The sequence below is a fragment of the Gopherus flavomarginatus genome, chromosome 3 (genome assembly GCF_025201925.1).
Source record: "Gopherus flavomarginatus isolate rGopFla2 chromosome 3, rGopFla2.mat.asm, whole genome shotgun sequence".
Classification (NCBI taxonomy): Eukaryota; Metazoa; Chordata; order Testudines; family Testudinidae; genus Gopherus; species Gopherus flavomarginatus.
In genome coordinates, this window is record NC_066619.1 from 126,152,553 (window position 1) to 126,168,023 (window position 15,471).

Sequence of the window (15,471 nt, forward strand, 5' to 3'; positions counted from 1 at the left end):
TCTGCCTCCGCCCTTCGCACGCTGCTCTGTAAACAGCTAAAGTCACACTTTAAGGCAGTTGGGTTGCAAACAAACTTTGATTCCTGCTACAACAGATGTCAGAGTTTCTTGGTTTTTGGCTGCGTCTGGGGACATCTTGTGATGTTTTAGAGAACAGGACATGATCTCACATGGCGAGAAGCTCTTTAGTTCCTTAATCATTTCACGGTTCCTTCGGAGGCTTTTTTTCCACCTAAAACGTTTAGTTTCAGCTCAGTGATCAGCTGCAAAGGCTCGACGGGGAGCGGAAGAGTTGAATTATTCCAACCTGCAAGCAGACCCTCAAAAAAAAAAAAAAGTGGAAACTTTTTTTCTCTGTCCATTTCACCAAGTCCTGAAAAATCAGAATGGAATTAGAGAAAAACTACATGACTTCCAGGACTGGCCGAACAGGTAGGACTGTGCGCCTGGGTTTTAAAGGAGCTGTAAATAAATATGCAATTTCACTCTCTAGCCCGAGAGCTGCCTGTGCGTTGGGCACAAGTAGTTTTCATATACGGTGCGTGTCTATATGAATCTATAGGTGGGTGTCTCCGGCAATACATGCAGTGTGATACTGATCTGTTCTCACGGCATGGGGATAGGGTTATATAGCTCTGGGTGTACAGGCACTGGGTTATGTTTGGTTGTACTGGTAGGGGCTTCAGTGGGTTACAAGCCCAGAGACTTGCTGCTTGGAAAAGACGGTAAGAAATGTTCAACCAGCACAGGGGCTGCCCTGCCCCGCACTCAGGTACCGAGCTGCTGGTGGAGTGAAGTGGCCGCATTGTGTTTGCCTGGGGATGTAGCTTTTGGATCGCCAAAGGGATTATCTGGAGATCGACCATTTTCAAAGCAAAAGTCAACACTTGCGCCAGGCATGGCAGAGTTCGGGGGCGCTGGGTGCGGGGAACAAGGCTAGCAACCATTTGCGTTTCCTGCAGGGGTTTCAGCCACCCAGCCAGACGCTCTGTTTGTTTTTTTGCGGGGGGAGGGCGCAATCGGCAAGCGGCCAGAGCTTTGGAGGGCAGGCTCAGTGGACGGCCACAAACACGATCAGGAGCATTGCGTGGGTCCCACCGCTGGATGCGTAGGGGGGTTTGGGACAGTCCCGGCGAGGGGGCATGGCTAGACAGAGCGCGGACCCCGCGGTGTCAGCTCCAGGCTCGGGACTTCCTGACCCAGGAGGGGAAATCCTCCACCACCACCACCCCAGCGCATCGCCCGCACGAGCAGCCGGGCGAGCTCTGCTTCCCAAGTCTTCGGGGATGCTCCGGACGCTGTTCCGGCTGGGGGCTGTGACTGTCACACTCTGTAAAGGGGCTAGAGATCGGGGCGTTTGTGAGGGAGGCCGAGCCGGCGCTGGGAATGGCCTGGGGGGCTGGGGGCGCAGGGATCTGCCCTGCAGTGGAGAGCCTTGAGTGTTCCCGGGTCCCGCCAAGCTCGCTATAAATCATGCAAGTTTGCAGCGATCGATGGGCCCGTCTATTAGTTAAATTGCCTGATTCATCGGTTAATCGATAACGCGTTTCCTTGCGCTTAGCTACGGGCCCTGGGAGGGGCCGGGGAAGGTCCTGGTGGAGGGGGAGCCCGCTGGGGGGTAGGGGAGGTCCTAAGCCGCGCCCAGAAGCTGCCCCGGTCCCCAGCTTTTGGCTGCTCCTGCCAAAGCTTTGCCCTCGCCCCTGGTCGGGGCTGGGCCTTGCTTCTCCGGGGCCTGCCTGCCGGGCCCTGCGGTGGCGGCTCGCCCAATCTGGGCAGGAGCCGGACCCAGCACGATCCGAATTGAGCGTTGCCTGGTTGTGCCCTAGGCCATCGGTCCATCTTTGCTCTCAACTGGCTGGGGGCGGTGGGACAGGCCTGTACCCATGGCAAACCGGCCTGGGTAGCCGGCTAGTAGCCACGCCACAGGCAGGTGGGGAAAGCCCAGACCACCCCTCCGGGAGATCAGGGGAAGCAGGCCGGGAACCCCAGAATCCTAGGGGGGGAGCTTCCCCCTAGGCCTGGTCTGTAGTTACAGCCCTAAACTTTGTGCCCCGTGTTCACTCTGGACGGAGACCGGCGCCCTGCGCTCTGTGCTTGCTCCTGGGTCCCATTCCGATGATGCCTCCAGCCAAATCGCAGACTTGTCTCCCCTGGCCTGGGAAGAAAACACAACCTGTGTCCGCTTTGTAAAGGGCAGGCAGCGCATCCGGCGCTGCCCGGAGGACTGGCAAAGATGCGGGCGCGGGGGGTGATGGCTGGAGCAGGATGACTAGACCGTCACCTCCGGGCCGGCCCTGGTTTCACTCCGGTCTGTACACACACCGCAGCGGGAGGCTCGAAACAGAAAGGTGACACGGAACAGCGGAAGTAATTTTCGGCTTTATTCTGTATGGCCTGTTGCTTCCAGCCTCCCTCAACTGGTTTCCCTTAAACCGATTTCTGTCATTTGCTCTCTGGTTTTCCTCCTTTAAGGGCTGGTGCCTTCTTTTGCCCCAGAGAGCAAGTGCTTCTAAACACCAGAGACTGAGCCCAGCAGCTGTGCATTCCCCCACCCCAGAAATAGGTACCTTCATTCCGTGATTACTTTAATTTGGAGGCTTTGGGGGGAGATTTTGGCCCCCAGTTTAGTGTGAAACAAAATGCCTTCGTCATCAGAGCTTTCAAACGGACACCTCTGCTCTGGAAATGGAGCTGATCTAAATGACTGTATGTAAATTGCACCTGCCACCCTGCCTAGCAGTGTCCGTCTCCCCAGCCTAGAGCTGGAAGAGGGGCCTGCCTTGCAGAGACATCCAATCACAGCTGCAGCCTCTCTCCCCTTCCCCCCCCCAAAAAGGTATTCACTTGCTGGTAACAGGGTAGATCCCCATATCCTCTAGTACGCTCTGCCATTCTCCGTGTCTAGACGGGAACGGAGGTGGGAGGTGGGGTGGGGGGGTACCTGACGCATAGTAACACAGATCAACTCAAATCTTCTCGCCTCAAACTGTCCAGGGATACCTGCAGCTGTGGGCTGGAGGGGGGAGAATCTTACCCCTGTTTTTTCGTGCGTGGGGTTAAACGAGGGTTGGTGGACAATCTAGTCTCCCGGTGCTTCTCAGGCCACTGAATCTAGAGTCTGTTAAGGGAGGCGCTTTCCCCCTCTGTGACCTGTGAAATAATCTAGAGACTTGTTTATTTTCAACTCTGATCTCACCCTCAAACACTCCCCGGGGCAACACACGTGGGACTCACGCTTCCATTCCCGGCTTTCGCCGTCCTGGGTGGGTTCACATCATCACCCATCACTACTTTATCTGAGATGGTTTAAAAAGAAGTGGGTGGGCGCTGGGTGACCTCGAGGTCCGCCACGAGAATGGCAACTGCATTATTTATCTTCCTCGGGTTTAGAGGGGAGAGGGGGCTCGGGAGAGGGAAGGTTTTTGTCTGCAATAAACCCTCTACCTCACCAGAGCCCATCACGGGAGGGGGAGATTGAAATAAGAACTAACAAGGCGGATCCCTTGCTCCAGGCAAACCTCTAAAACACATAGTTAATAACCATCAACATTGCTGGTGCAATGGTGTCCTGAGAACTTGATCTGTCAAAAGCGACAGAGTCCTGTGACGAAGTGGGTATTCACCCACGAAAACTCATGCCCCAATACTTCTGTTGGTCTATAAGGTGCCACAGGACTCCTTGTCGCTGATAACTTCATGTGGCTGGTGACCGCAGCTTAGCACGTGGTGTGGGAAATCGCTGCACGCCGGGTTTAAGAGTTGTGTAAATAGATGTATATTTTCCAGTCCCACGAGATGAGCATGTTTGCATCTTTGGGTCTGGATGCAATAACCTCGGATGGGCTGGTCCTAAAGAAACGCCTTATTATTTATATTGTATGATTTATTTGCTCAAAAAAGCTGGCTGTGCAGTACTGAAAGGATGCTGCCGATGAAGCCTGCTGGGCGTCTCTCCGGACTGTGTTTCTAGAAGTTGGGGCGGGGGGAGGGAAGGGACCAGGGCGCTGATGGAAAGTTACAGGGAAATCCTCTTCCCATGTATTTGTCCTTCGCAAAAGTCGCCTTTGATGCCCGCTTTGTGCCAGTTTTAGAGTAAATCCCTGCCAGCTCCAGCGACGTGGGCTGGATGCAGTCGAATTGTTCGTGTTTTTATACAAGTTTTACCCGCCTCCTGAGTCCTTTTGAGGCTCTCTCCAAACCCCTCAATGTGCTGGTGCCTGGCACACGCTGGCTACAGCTCATTAAACCCGAGCGCCCCAGGGCAGGCTGCTCGCCCTTAGCCAAAGAGATCTTGCAGCACTTCGGGACTGCTAAGGGGTCCCGCGTGCTCCAAACTGGTGTTACTCATAAGATTTTTTTCCCCAGTGAAAACTCCCGGAAGGTGAAATTTCCCTTCTCGATTGAAACGGACCGCGAAAGGCTTTTGCGGAGATTTTTGCAAGTTGTTAGCGCGGTGTGATTTTCAAGCTCTCTTCGGGCGCAAAGTGAAAATGATCAGGTCAGAATTTGAACCCCCTTACACACCCTGTCGTGACCCCTCCCCTCCCTTCTCCAGCTCTTGAAAAAACACCGACCCTTCCGAGTGTGGCGCTTGGTGCGCAGAATTAAACCGCAACCCCCGGGCAGCTGCGGGAAAGACGCTGCACAAATCTGACCTTCTCTGAAACTAAGTTGTGAGGTCAGCACTGCTTTACTCTGCCTGCAGCTCAACGCAGGTGGGACAGGCTCCGAGTCTGGCAGTTTCTGTAGCCGGAGATTTGCACACACAGGAAGGTGTTTGCCAGCTGCGGGAGAGGCTCCAGAATTGTTTCTGTTAGACAATGGATACCAAAAGCAACTACAGACACTCTACTGTAATCAGATCGTTAGAGATACAGCAGCTAAGTGCCTGGAGCTTGGAAATCCTCGCCTGGAAATCCTTGTCGATTAGCACTTCTCGAAGGAAGAGGAAAGAATACACTTAATGCTGGCTGAGGACGTTCAGTGCAGTGTATAGCGGGAAGCCTTTCGCTTTAAGCGTGTAAACGCCCCGCGGCCAGCCTTCCTCCCCAAACTGCACCGAGCCCTGTTTGGCACAGCGCAGTCTGGACTCTGGGCAGGCGTGGGACAGATTCACCGCACAGCCGAAGCATGGGGAAAGGTGTGTGCCTGGGTGTATTTCACACGTGCGTTCAGGACAGCCTGGGAGCTGCACACCACGGGACGACACCCGACACCCAAAGGAGAGCCCAGAGAGGCTGCGGGTGCGGTCCCAGGTACATGCACACGTCAGGCTAGCAGGAGGCGAGGAGGCTGGTTTTTGGAGAAGACGCTTGTGCTCCCGATGTAGAGGGTCAGAGTTTACCAGGCAGGAACTCCCCCTACTGTTAATTTCATAAGGCTGCAGCAGCGCGTGGGGAGAGCTCTTGAACACAAGCAGGGAGGAACCAACCTAACCAGAGGAAAGGGCTTTTTGGGAAAGGGCTGGCAAATCCGAGCGGTGTTAGGCGTTAAACTGTACAGCGCCGAGCCCGCAGCCCCTTAGAAAGACAACGGGGCCGAAGGAAAAAAGGGAGGTGGTAGAGGTAGGTAGTGGCGAGTCAGGACGAGAAACGAGGCGTTTAGAGCAAATAATAATAATAATAATCATAATAATAATAATCATCATCATCAAAACTAGCCATAACAAATGCCAGCAGCGTATTGCACCGAATAAAAGTGCTACCTGTGGCAGTGACTTCTGCTGCAGTTTCCCTTTGCAAATGGCTCCCACTGCTCTGGCTCAAACTAGTTCATGAGCTGGGAAGACCAGGCGCCGTGTGGACGCTGTCTGTGTGATCCGGCTCAGCCCAAGTCACTTCAGCAAAGCGTAGAACTGCCCAGTAGGGTTTTCCCAAACTGTTCCACGAGTGTCTTGGCCAGAGGAGAGCAGCAAGCCGGCCTTTCAACCGGGCTTCCAGGGAACACGTCCACCCGCATGAGGCGTGTTAGCGCCGGGTGCACAGGGCCCTGGCGTGGGTGCCAGCGATCACACGGGTCTGGAGATACCCGTGCACAAGAGACCAGGGAAACGCGGCTTCACCCCATGAAAACCACAAAGCAATGCGAGACCTTGGGGGGGGGGGGGGCGGAAAGGCCTGCCTGGCCTCTCTGTAGTGTCCTTGGGGCACCTGCTCTCACTTTCCAGAAATGCCTCATTTCTCCCTGATCTCTTCCCGGGGCTAGAGTCGCTCCTACCGCCCCCTCTAGGACTAAGCGAGTCCCTGTGGCCCTGGAATGGGCTGCCTGGGTGGGTTAAGGAGCAGACCCCCCTTGCTGAGGCTAGGGGTGAGACTGGACAGGCCTTTCCCCCGGGGAGGCCGACGGCAGGCTCCGGAGCCAAGGGCATGGCCCTGTTTTCTGCACCAGTTTGTGTCTCTCCAGACCTCTCCCCTGGGCAGCGGGGGCCTGCGAAATGCTGCGCAATAGCGTCCAGCAGACTCGTGTCGATGGAGGCGCAGACTCCCAGCTAAACCCCGCCCTGGCTCCCGTGCCTCGGAGCTGCCGGGCACTGTCCACAGTGGGGAGAGGTTTCCGGACTCCGGGCTCAGCGTTCAGAAAACAGAGAGCATCGTGCATTGCAGCTGCCCGGCCAGAGACAGGCCTGAGGTTCAGCTGCGGTGCGAGGGAGGGAGGCCACGGGCTTGGGCTGGGGGAGGCTGAATAGTGCCGAGGCCAGTAGCCCCTGGGTGTCGGTGGCCGCTCCGCAGAGTGAGCTTGGGGTCATGACGTGCATCACTTCACCCGGGGCTCTCAGATCAGCCGCCTCTCTTAGCAGGGCTATTCCTCTCTGCCCCTAACACACAGAGCGCGGCCAGGGGGAGGCCAGGGGCTCTCCTCTGCCGGCCAGACCCTGGCTGGGACAGAGCCCCCCGGGAAATACCCAGGAGCGTGTTCCTGCCTCAGCTACACGACTCAGCGATCCCTTCTTTGGGCCTGGGCCACACTGGTTTAGACAACCTCCCTGCTCCAGTGACCCTGGTTCCCTGTCCGCTTTAGATCCCTCATTAATGTGGAAAGCAAGCGAACAAAACAGAGTAACCAATCCTTACACCCACAATACACAATTTGGCGGTGCTTTGCTTCAGCTAGTCACTTCAGACAGGGAAAGAATTATTTCTGCATCTCTCTCTGTGTGAGACTATTATAAGTATCTTCACACACAGAGTGATTTATATTATATTATATTATATTATATTATATTATATTATATTATATTATATTAGCATGCATATATATATATGTCATACATTATATTATATATTATATTATAGGAGCATGCATATATATGAGTCATATACGTGCATACATATATTTATATATAGGATTCCTCTGTGTGTGTGTGTGTCTATATACACACATGCTCCTATCTAGTCATTATAATATATATATTCTCCTGTGTATAATTATGAGACACAGTCATAATTTATAGTATGTACGATATAGTTTATATATAATATAAATTATATGTGCTATAAATGTGAGTCTCCGTGTACCATATAATTATACACAGAACTATATATGTGTGTGACTGTGTAGATACAGTCTGTATAGTTATATTCACTCTCATATGCACAGCGACACAGGCGGGGTGTATATCTGTACACCTATAACATATATTATTGATGATGCACTTGCTGCACAAAGTTATCATAGGAGGGAAGAAATCTAACAAAGGGCACAGTTCCTTAATTCTGCCAAGCATATGCAACTAGATCCGGTAATAACTATAGATTTCATGAAGGCAGAATAATAACCAGCAGCAAAACAGACGGTATCGAATCTCTTTTGTGAGGTGTGTCGTGCGCTGCGCTCTGCAGCCAGGGAGAGGCGGCGAGCTCCTCGGTATATTTAATGATCATTATCGCCCCGCTCTCATTTCGCGGTTCCCTCGGTAAAAGGGAGCATCCTTCTGTGACTTTGTGAAAGTGCCTTTTTGAAACAATTGCTATGGTGGGTTTTTGTTTGTTTGTTTTGGCCGCCGTCTCATTAACTTGGGAGTGAAAATACCTGGCTCTGTGTGTGTGTGTGTGTGTGGGGGGCGATTTCACTTTTACTGGAGGCAAAAAAGTTGGAGGGAAAAAAAACCCGCCCCCGATCTCAGCTTTGTCTCCGGGCCTGTCCTAGCGTGGCTGGGAGCTCTGTGGGGGTCCGCTCGCCAGCAGCTCCTGGCAGGACCCGGCTGGCCCGCGCTTTGGGGCGCTTTCCAAGCGGCGCAGAGAGGAGCGGGAGTGGCCAGGACAGATCAGGGCGCCCGGCCTTTCCGCAGCAGGGGGGCGGGGCGGGGGCCCGATCCTGAGCGGTGTGTCCCATGCCCCCCCTGCGGCCGCAGGCCGCCTTCCCCGCCCCCATTCCCGGGGATAACACAACCTCCCCCCCCACCCCCAGCCGGACCCAGCCCGCCTGCCATCCCCCATTCCCGGGGGTAACACAACCTCCCCCCCTCCCCCAGCCCCGGGGGTAACATAATCTCCCACCTCCCCCAGCCGGACCCAGCCCCCATTCCCGGGGGTAACACCACCTCCCCCCTCCCCCAGCCGGACCCAGCCCGCCTCCCATCCCCCATTCCCGGAGTAACACAACCCCCTCTCCCCCAGCCTCCCTCCCATCCCCGGGGGTAACATAACCTCCCGTCTCCCCCATCCCTGGGGGCAACACAACCTCTCCCCCTCTCCCAGCCGGACCCATCCCTCCTCCCATCCCCCATTCCCGGGGGTAACACAACCCCCCCTCCCCTAGCCCCCTCCCATCTTCGGGGGTAACATAACCTCCCGCCTCCCCCAGCCGGACCCAGCCCGCCTCCCATCCCCCATTCCTGGGGTAACACAACCTCCCTCCCCCAGCCGGCTGGACCCCACGCTGCCCCAGCAGGGGGGAGGGGCGCCCCGGGAGCAGCAGCCCGACGTGATGGCTGGCCACCCCCTCCCCCGCATACTCCCCCCAGTTTGTCAATGAACCGGCTCCGCCCCCGCTCTCCCATTGGTCGGGAGCTGGCTAATCGCAGCCGGCCCCGCCCGGCAGCCAATACGGGGGCGGCCGGCAACTTTACTTTTCCGATTGGCCCGCGGGCGGGTGAGTGACGGCCCCCGCCCCCGCCCGCTCCCAGAGGCTGAGCCCCGCGCCGCTGTCCACATGCAGCAGGGTCCTGAAGGCGGCTCCGGCCAGGCGCCTCGCTCCGCCATGGGCGCGCAGTAGCCGCGGGGCAGCCGAGACGGGCAGCGGGATGGGAGCGCAGCGCCGGGCGCCGGAGCCCGCCGGGGCGGAGCGGCGGGCGTAAGGGAGCCGAGCAGCCCGCCCGGCATGGTCGGAGCTCCCGGCCCTGCTCGTCCAGCGCCTTCCAGCTTCCCCGGGGCGGGGAGCCCCCGACTGGTCCGGCCCCGGCCCCCAGCTCACCCCGCAGCCCGCTCCGGGATCCCGCTCCGCGCCTCTCCAGCCCCTGGATTGCTCCGGACCCGCCTGAGGAGCTGTGCCCGCCCGGGGCTCTGCTGACCTTCTCCATGGCGCCCTGACCAGCGCCAGCGCCAGCGCCAGCGGGAGACCTGCAGGGACCGGGCGGCCTTGGGAACCGGACCGCCCCGAACTCCTCCCCAGGTCCCGTCCCGCCGCCGGGCAGGAGGGACCGGACATTGCCGCGCCGGGAAGGATCTTTGGGTGGGGGTTTGTTGCTGGCCTGGAGCGAGAGGTCTGGGCTTTAAGTCCCCGCAGTTTGAGCCAAGGGAGCGGGGCCGAGCGCCGGGGAGTTTAATACCTGACAGGAAAGCTACCGGGGACCGCTCCGATGGAAATACACTGTAAGCACGACCCGTTTGCAGCAATGCATAGTAAGTAGGCGGCTAGTTCCACTTCTCTGACATTTAGCACCGATCCCGCCACCCTGCCTGGTCCGATCACAGAGTCCCGAGCGGTTATTAAAGGGGGGTCGGTGTAGCTGCCTCTGGGCACCACTAGCGAGGACCAGCAGCACTTGACCTGCGCTTTGCAGGCAGGATGGAAAAGACAACAGCCGCCGCCGCTGGCTCGCTCTTTCCCCCTTGAATTCTCGAGATAGACTTCTGCGGTATTTCTAGAGAATATGTGTCACCTATATCCCCATATACACGCCACTCGGACCAGCCCTTGCTAATCAGTGTTTTATGAAAGTCAGAGACAGAGTGCACGGAGAGAACCAGAATGCAAATTTCAAACATTGATTTACCTAGCGCAGGTACTAAAACCACCGGGGGAGAACTACAGAGAGGAGTGTTTGCCATCTCGCAGTGAGAGTCAAATGCCAAAACTAAGCAGTACAATCAACCCCCTTAAATAGTTCCACCGAACAGACCTGTTCCTTTTTGTAAGTCTCTCCCCTCCCTTTTGTCGGATGGCTTAAAAAGTTGAGGTTTTCCTTAGTCGACTTTTACTATTTCTCTATTATTTATGTACAGATAATTTTTAAGACAAATCTTTACTAGAAAAAATAGGTCTTGGAAATATTAGAAACAGTCTGCTTTAGTGTGTATCATTTACTCTCTAGAAGAATGATGTACAAATATTTCTAAATCAAATCTCTCTCTCTCTCTTTCTCTCTGAGAAAACATTGTGTTTGGATGATACTGAAAAGTTTGGTCTGCAGCATTTTTGCAAAATTTAAAATACCGATTTAGCCTAAAAATACTCAGAAGTTATCAATGATAAACTGAGTCTAAAATAATTTTCTTCTAAAAACATAGAATTATTTTTTACAACATCAAAGTCTAAGTGAGGCAGAATGGCCAACTAGCAGAATGTGTGTAATGTGTTTGCTTGAGGTTTGTTGTGCTCGAGAGGCTGGGAGAAGATTTATCCATTAACACAGTGTTATGTGAAATGACATCTTCTCTCATGGTGAGTTAAACGCTGGATTAGATCTAGAGATTTCAAGGAAATATAAAGTAGAACTAATCACATTTCCCTTCTGCACTCCAGCCTTTTAGCCAAGACAGATTTGTTTTCAGAATAAAAGAACGTGATATATAGATGGACATTATCTATCTTATAATAATATAAATTTAGAATAGGACACACAGTAGATGATTATAGAAGGGCAAACTGTAAGCTTACAGGGAAACGTATAAGATGAACTACAAAGAAAAATGCAACTTTTTTTATTAAAAGAACTAAGGTTATATTTTAGCTAAATCGAATGAGACATTTAAAACATTTTCAAACTAACCTGCTTTTTAAAAAAAGGAAAACTGTAAATGGAAAAAATATTTTGATTTTTTTTTAATTTACAAATCAAAATATTTTAACTGCTGTGCAAATCGAGCTTTTCATTTAGGAGAACGACAGTTTGAAATATGACTAATAGTGAAACCCAAGATTTCTCGTGGAGTTGTCTTTCTGCTAATTTGACGGGCAACCATATGTGGAAAAGCCACCAAGGGACTTAGCTGCTTCCTCCATTAACCTAAATAATGATAAATCAATATCTTCTGCAGGAATGTAAGAGGAGAAAAAGAAATGGAGGGGCAAACCCCCAGTTTGATTATGATGCCTTTTGCTATTGTAGTCAATCTGTTTCTGGAAAGATTTAGTGCAACTGACTCCGAAAGAAAGAATTTCTGGCTGAATTTTCAGCTGTACATTAACAGCTATTCTGTTCTCCCTCATGAGACCTAGTTAAAACATTTGGAATAATAATAACATACATATACGTGACTCTGAGGAAAGGGATCAGACTTCTTCCTGCACAACAGCCCAGGCAGTGTTTTGTCACAAGTGGTGATTTAGTCTTTAGCATCCTCAGTGAGCGAAGCCAGCTAACGCCAGCCCCGTCGGAAATACTCCCAGCCTAGAACCGCCTTTGGAGCCGGGAGCAGAGAGATGCCCACCAAACAGCGGAATGCCCTGGCCAGAGAGGACTCATTTCCCAGGGAAGTCTAGCAAAGCCGCCACACAGCGGGAGAGCAAATGCGGAGCAGAGAGCAGAGTGCTTACAATGCCTGCCGTTTTTTCTGGCCCAGGAATAACAATCCCACATTGTTTCTTCATTCTCGTTGGAGGGGAAAGCTGGAAGCCTCCAGCCCCCGAATCCAGCATCGGTGCAGTAAGGAAGAACAGTGTAGTTGTATTGTGCTGTGCTTTCGCTACCAGGAAAGTCAGTTTTGTACAGGTGGGGACAAACCCTATCGGTCTGGTCGCACGCCCCAGTATTTATCCATGGGAGCATAGGTAAAGCTGTTAATAGGTGGGATCTTAATGGCATGTTTCGTGGTTTCAATACCTAGCCAAGCAATAGGTTGGCTGGAGCGGGGACTCACCCCGGGAGTCTGGTCAGTGGTTGGGCTGGTCGAGCTGGGGGTGATTCTTCTGCGACTTAACAACAATAAGCAGCACGAGGTTAAGACCAAGTCCCTGCACCTCCATCGCTTTCCACAGCTTGGTAACGACTCCGCCCCCAACCCCGGGGCATTTCCTCTCTCTAAAAGTTTTGCTCGTTCAACTTTTCCTGCTTTTTGCTTCCCACGGGGGCGAGGGGAAAGGCTGAGATATGACGCGCCAAGCCGCAGGGCATTTTGCCTGCAAACGTTGCCAGTTTGCACGTGTGCGTTGATGTACGAACAATAAAGATCCTGGCCAGATCTCACCTGCGCTAAAATTAGCCCCAGACCAAATCCTAATAATCCGACAGCTCCTTCCTTTCCTATTGGACGTTTGTCTTTGCGGGAGGCTGAGGGGCAAGCTGATCGCTGGGCGAGGAGAGGGAACCCATCACGCGCGTTTCAACTGGGGGAGGAATCAGAATACGCTGAGTCAGCTGCTTCCCCTAGCACTGGGCAGCCTTTGCAGCTGAAATCCACCTAAGCAGCAATCCGAGCAAACGAGCCAGCGAGGATCCCCTTGCAACCGGGCTGGGCTCGAAAAGAAGGGACCGCCAGATGGACAGTTAAGAGCTGGACTTTCCAAATAAACGCCGGACACATTGAGAGAGACAACGAGAATTCATTTAGAAGGGCGCCTCTGTGTCTGTTCGTTTGCCCGGCTCGCCCATCGTTTTCTAATCGTGAGAACCGAGTGGGAAAATACCGTAAAGGTGTTTTGTTCCTTGAGGTGGTGGCACTTAGCTTTACCTTCTGCAAAAGAGTCCCCACCTGGTTCTAGGTGCGAGGTAATATTTGCAAAGAACACTCCGGGGGTTATTTTTCGCAGTGGCACTTTTTTTAAAAAAACTTTCTTTAATCCCCTGTTAGCAAATGGGTTGGCTCTATTGTGAATCAGCAACCCCTTCGCTTACAGCCAATCGATGGAGCAATGCTGGATTTAGTGCTTAAACAGCTGCTATAATGTGTGTGTATTCATAGAGACGTATCTCTCTATACTTCTTTCCCTCACAGATATGCATATATACGCATATTACACACATATATATGAATATATACTATACATGTATGTATTGTGTGCATATATAATATACATATATTATAACAGACACAACAATACACACAATCCATCCATCCATGTATATCTACATATATATGTCTATATGTATTGTATACTTGAATACTTCTCAGTGAAGACTATACAGTACATATGTACATACATATGTATATATGCATACATGTGTGGATTATGTTATATTATATTCACATAACCACACACACAATACATAAATATGTAGTATATATATTCTCCATAGTTAAAATTGCGTAACAGTTTCTCAGTAATAGGCACAGTAGTATAGAGTGCTGCAGACTTGCCCCAGACTTAGATGTGTTGTACTTTTATAATACCACCGTTGGCCTGGCATAGTGCAGTTTTCTTGTGTAATCCCCCCGGAAGACACTGAAGGCCCAGTTATTTAACAACGTGTATTTTTCACAGGGAGGGACTGGTTACTGTTGTCCTGCCAAACTCCCAGAGCTGGCCCTGCCAGGCTCGCTGTGACCTGTACTCTGCAGGCTGATTTTTAAAAGCATTTGTCTTTGCCTTCCTTCAGTGAGAACTTCCATCTGCTAGCCGAGGAGCGGGTGATAATGGGGACAAATACGGGGGAAGAGGAGACGGCATCCCCACGGATGCATCGTTTCCCTTTCATTTGAACTAGCTATTCCTTTCCCAGCCCATACATTTCCCCGGCCCGAAGGTGAATGGTACGAATCCCAAGGCCCGTTAAGTGCCCGTAAAAGGCGCTAGAATGCTTTTTAACCCCAGCTGCAGAGTATTTTAACGTAATTGAACCTCTCCTGCTCCAGCACACGAAGGCAGGGAGCACAATTCACCCAGGCTGAGCAATTTGCTCTGCAGAGTGACCCTAACTGAAGAGGCAGGGTGATCTCATAGCCTGGGCTGGTTAATTTCCCTGGTCTCCATCGCCTGGAAAGCCAAGTGGGGATGGCTCCTTCCCTGGCTAGTGAGACTTGGCATCAGGACTAGAGTGGTTTTGTGTCTTGGGGACAGGAGAGCAAGCAGCGAGTGAGCTGGCGGGGTCGGGGTATTCATTTGCCTCCAGGAGACCAGCAGTATTTGAGAGCTGTACGGAGAAGACAGAGATTTTCAAACTGTTGGCTAATTAATTTGCCGGGTTATTAGCATAACGCCGCTTCCCTTTGTTAGAAATCCAGAAGGATCCAACCCTGCACAGGTTCAGAAATCTCCTCAGCACAGAGCTATTGCACGTAGAGAAGCTCGCCCCATGGCTTGCCAGCCTTATATATGTTTTCATAAAACCACCGACTCTTTACTTGATGATTTATCGCTACATCTTTATTATCTAGCAGCTGCAATCATCCTGTTCTCTCGGAGGGAAAGGCCGGGTTGCTGGGGAGCGCCTCCCGCTGCAGGACATTTTTTGCTGTGACTCTCAAGCATTTTAATCCCCACATAGCCAAACTGGGGGCTGCCTGAGCCAGCAGAGAGATCTTTGTTAGCCACAGGGTTGTTGTTTGTTTCCGGAGGGAGGAATATAACTCCCTTTAGAGAGTGACCTATTTGAAGTCACAGAATGGTTTCATCCCATAGCTATTGACAACAAACACCAAGGCTTTACGTTTCCCCGCCTCTATTTTAATAATCACGTTTACACGTGAACCTAACCCCGGGAAACTCAGGCAGGTGCTGATTTTTGGCTGTTTGGGGGAAACGCGGATGGGTTACCGTTTGGCTTCACTCCGCGGCACCGAAGTTCAAGTCGAGCAGGGTTTCACTTTCGCCGGGGAGAGCTGGCAGGGCATGTAGGGAGCCGAAACCCTGTCCCTGCTGAAGCCGGGGAGAGCATCCCATTCAGCTGGTGAAGCACCGCTCTGCCGCCGCTGCTGGGTGAGCCTTGCTGGCCGCCAAGAGAGATCGCGTTCGAACTTCGAGCGAAAAGCACCGCAGAACAGAGGGCTCCTTTGTTTAATTGTCCATCTAGAGGGTACATTGTTGTAGGGCATTAAGGAGCCTTTGACTCTGGGAGAGATGCCCGCAAAACACCGAACTTGTAATATTTGAAGG

At 52.5% G+C, this 15,471-nt stretch overlaps 1 protein-coding gene across 4 annotated transcripts in view; it reads left to right on the forward strand.

The window, feature by feature from the left end:
- The first annotated feature begins 302 nt into the window (after positions 1-302).
- PAX5 (paired box 5) overlaps positions 303-15,471 on the forward strand; it is a 230,165-nt gene continuing 214,996 nt past the window's right edge. For 2 of the 4 annotated variants that reach the window (XM_050943148.1, XM_050943150.1), the window contains exon 1: positions 303-432. In XM_050943148.1, coding sequence (XP_050799105.1) covers positions 387-432 — 46 coding nt within the window. In that variant the 5' untranslated portion in view covers positions 303-386. Of the gene's footprint in view, positions 433-9,499; positions 9,840-15,471 lie in introns of those variants that run through there. The other 2 variants (XM_050943149.1, XM_050943151.1) reach the window with 1 other exon arrangement.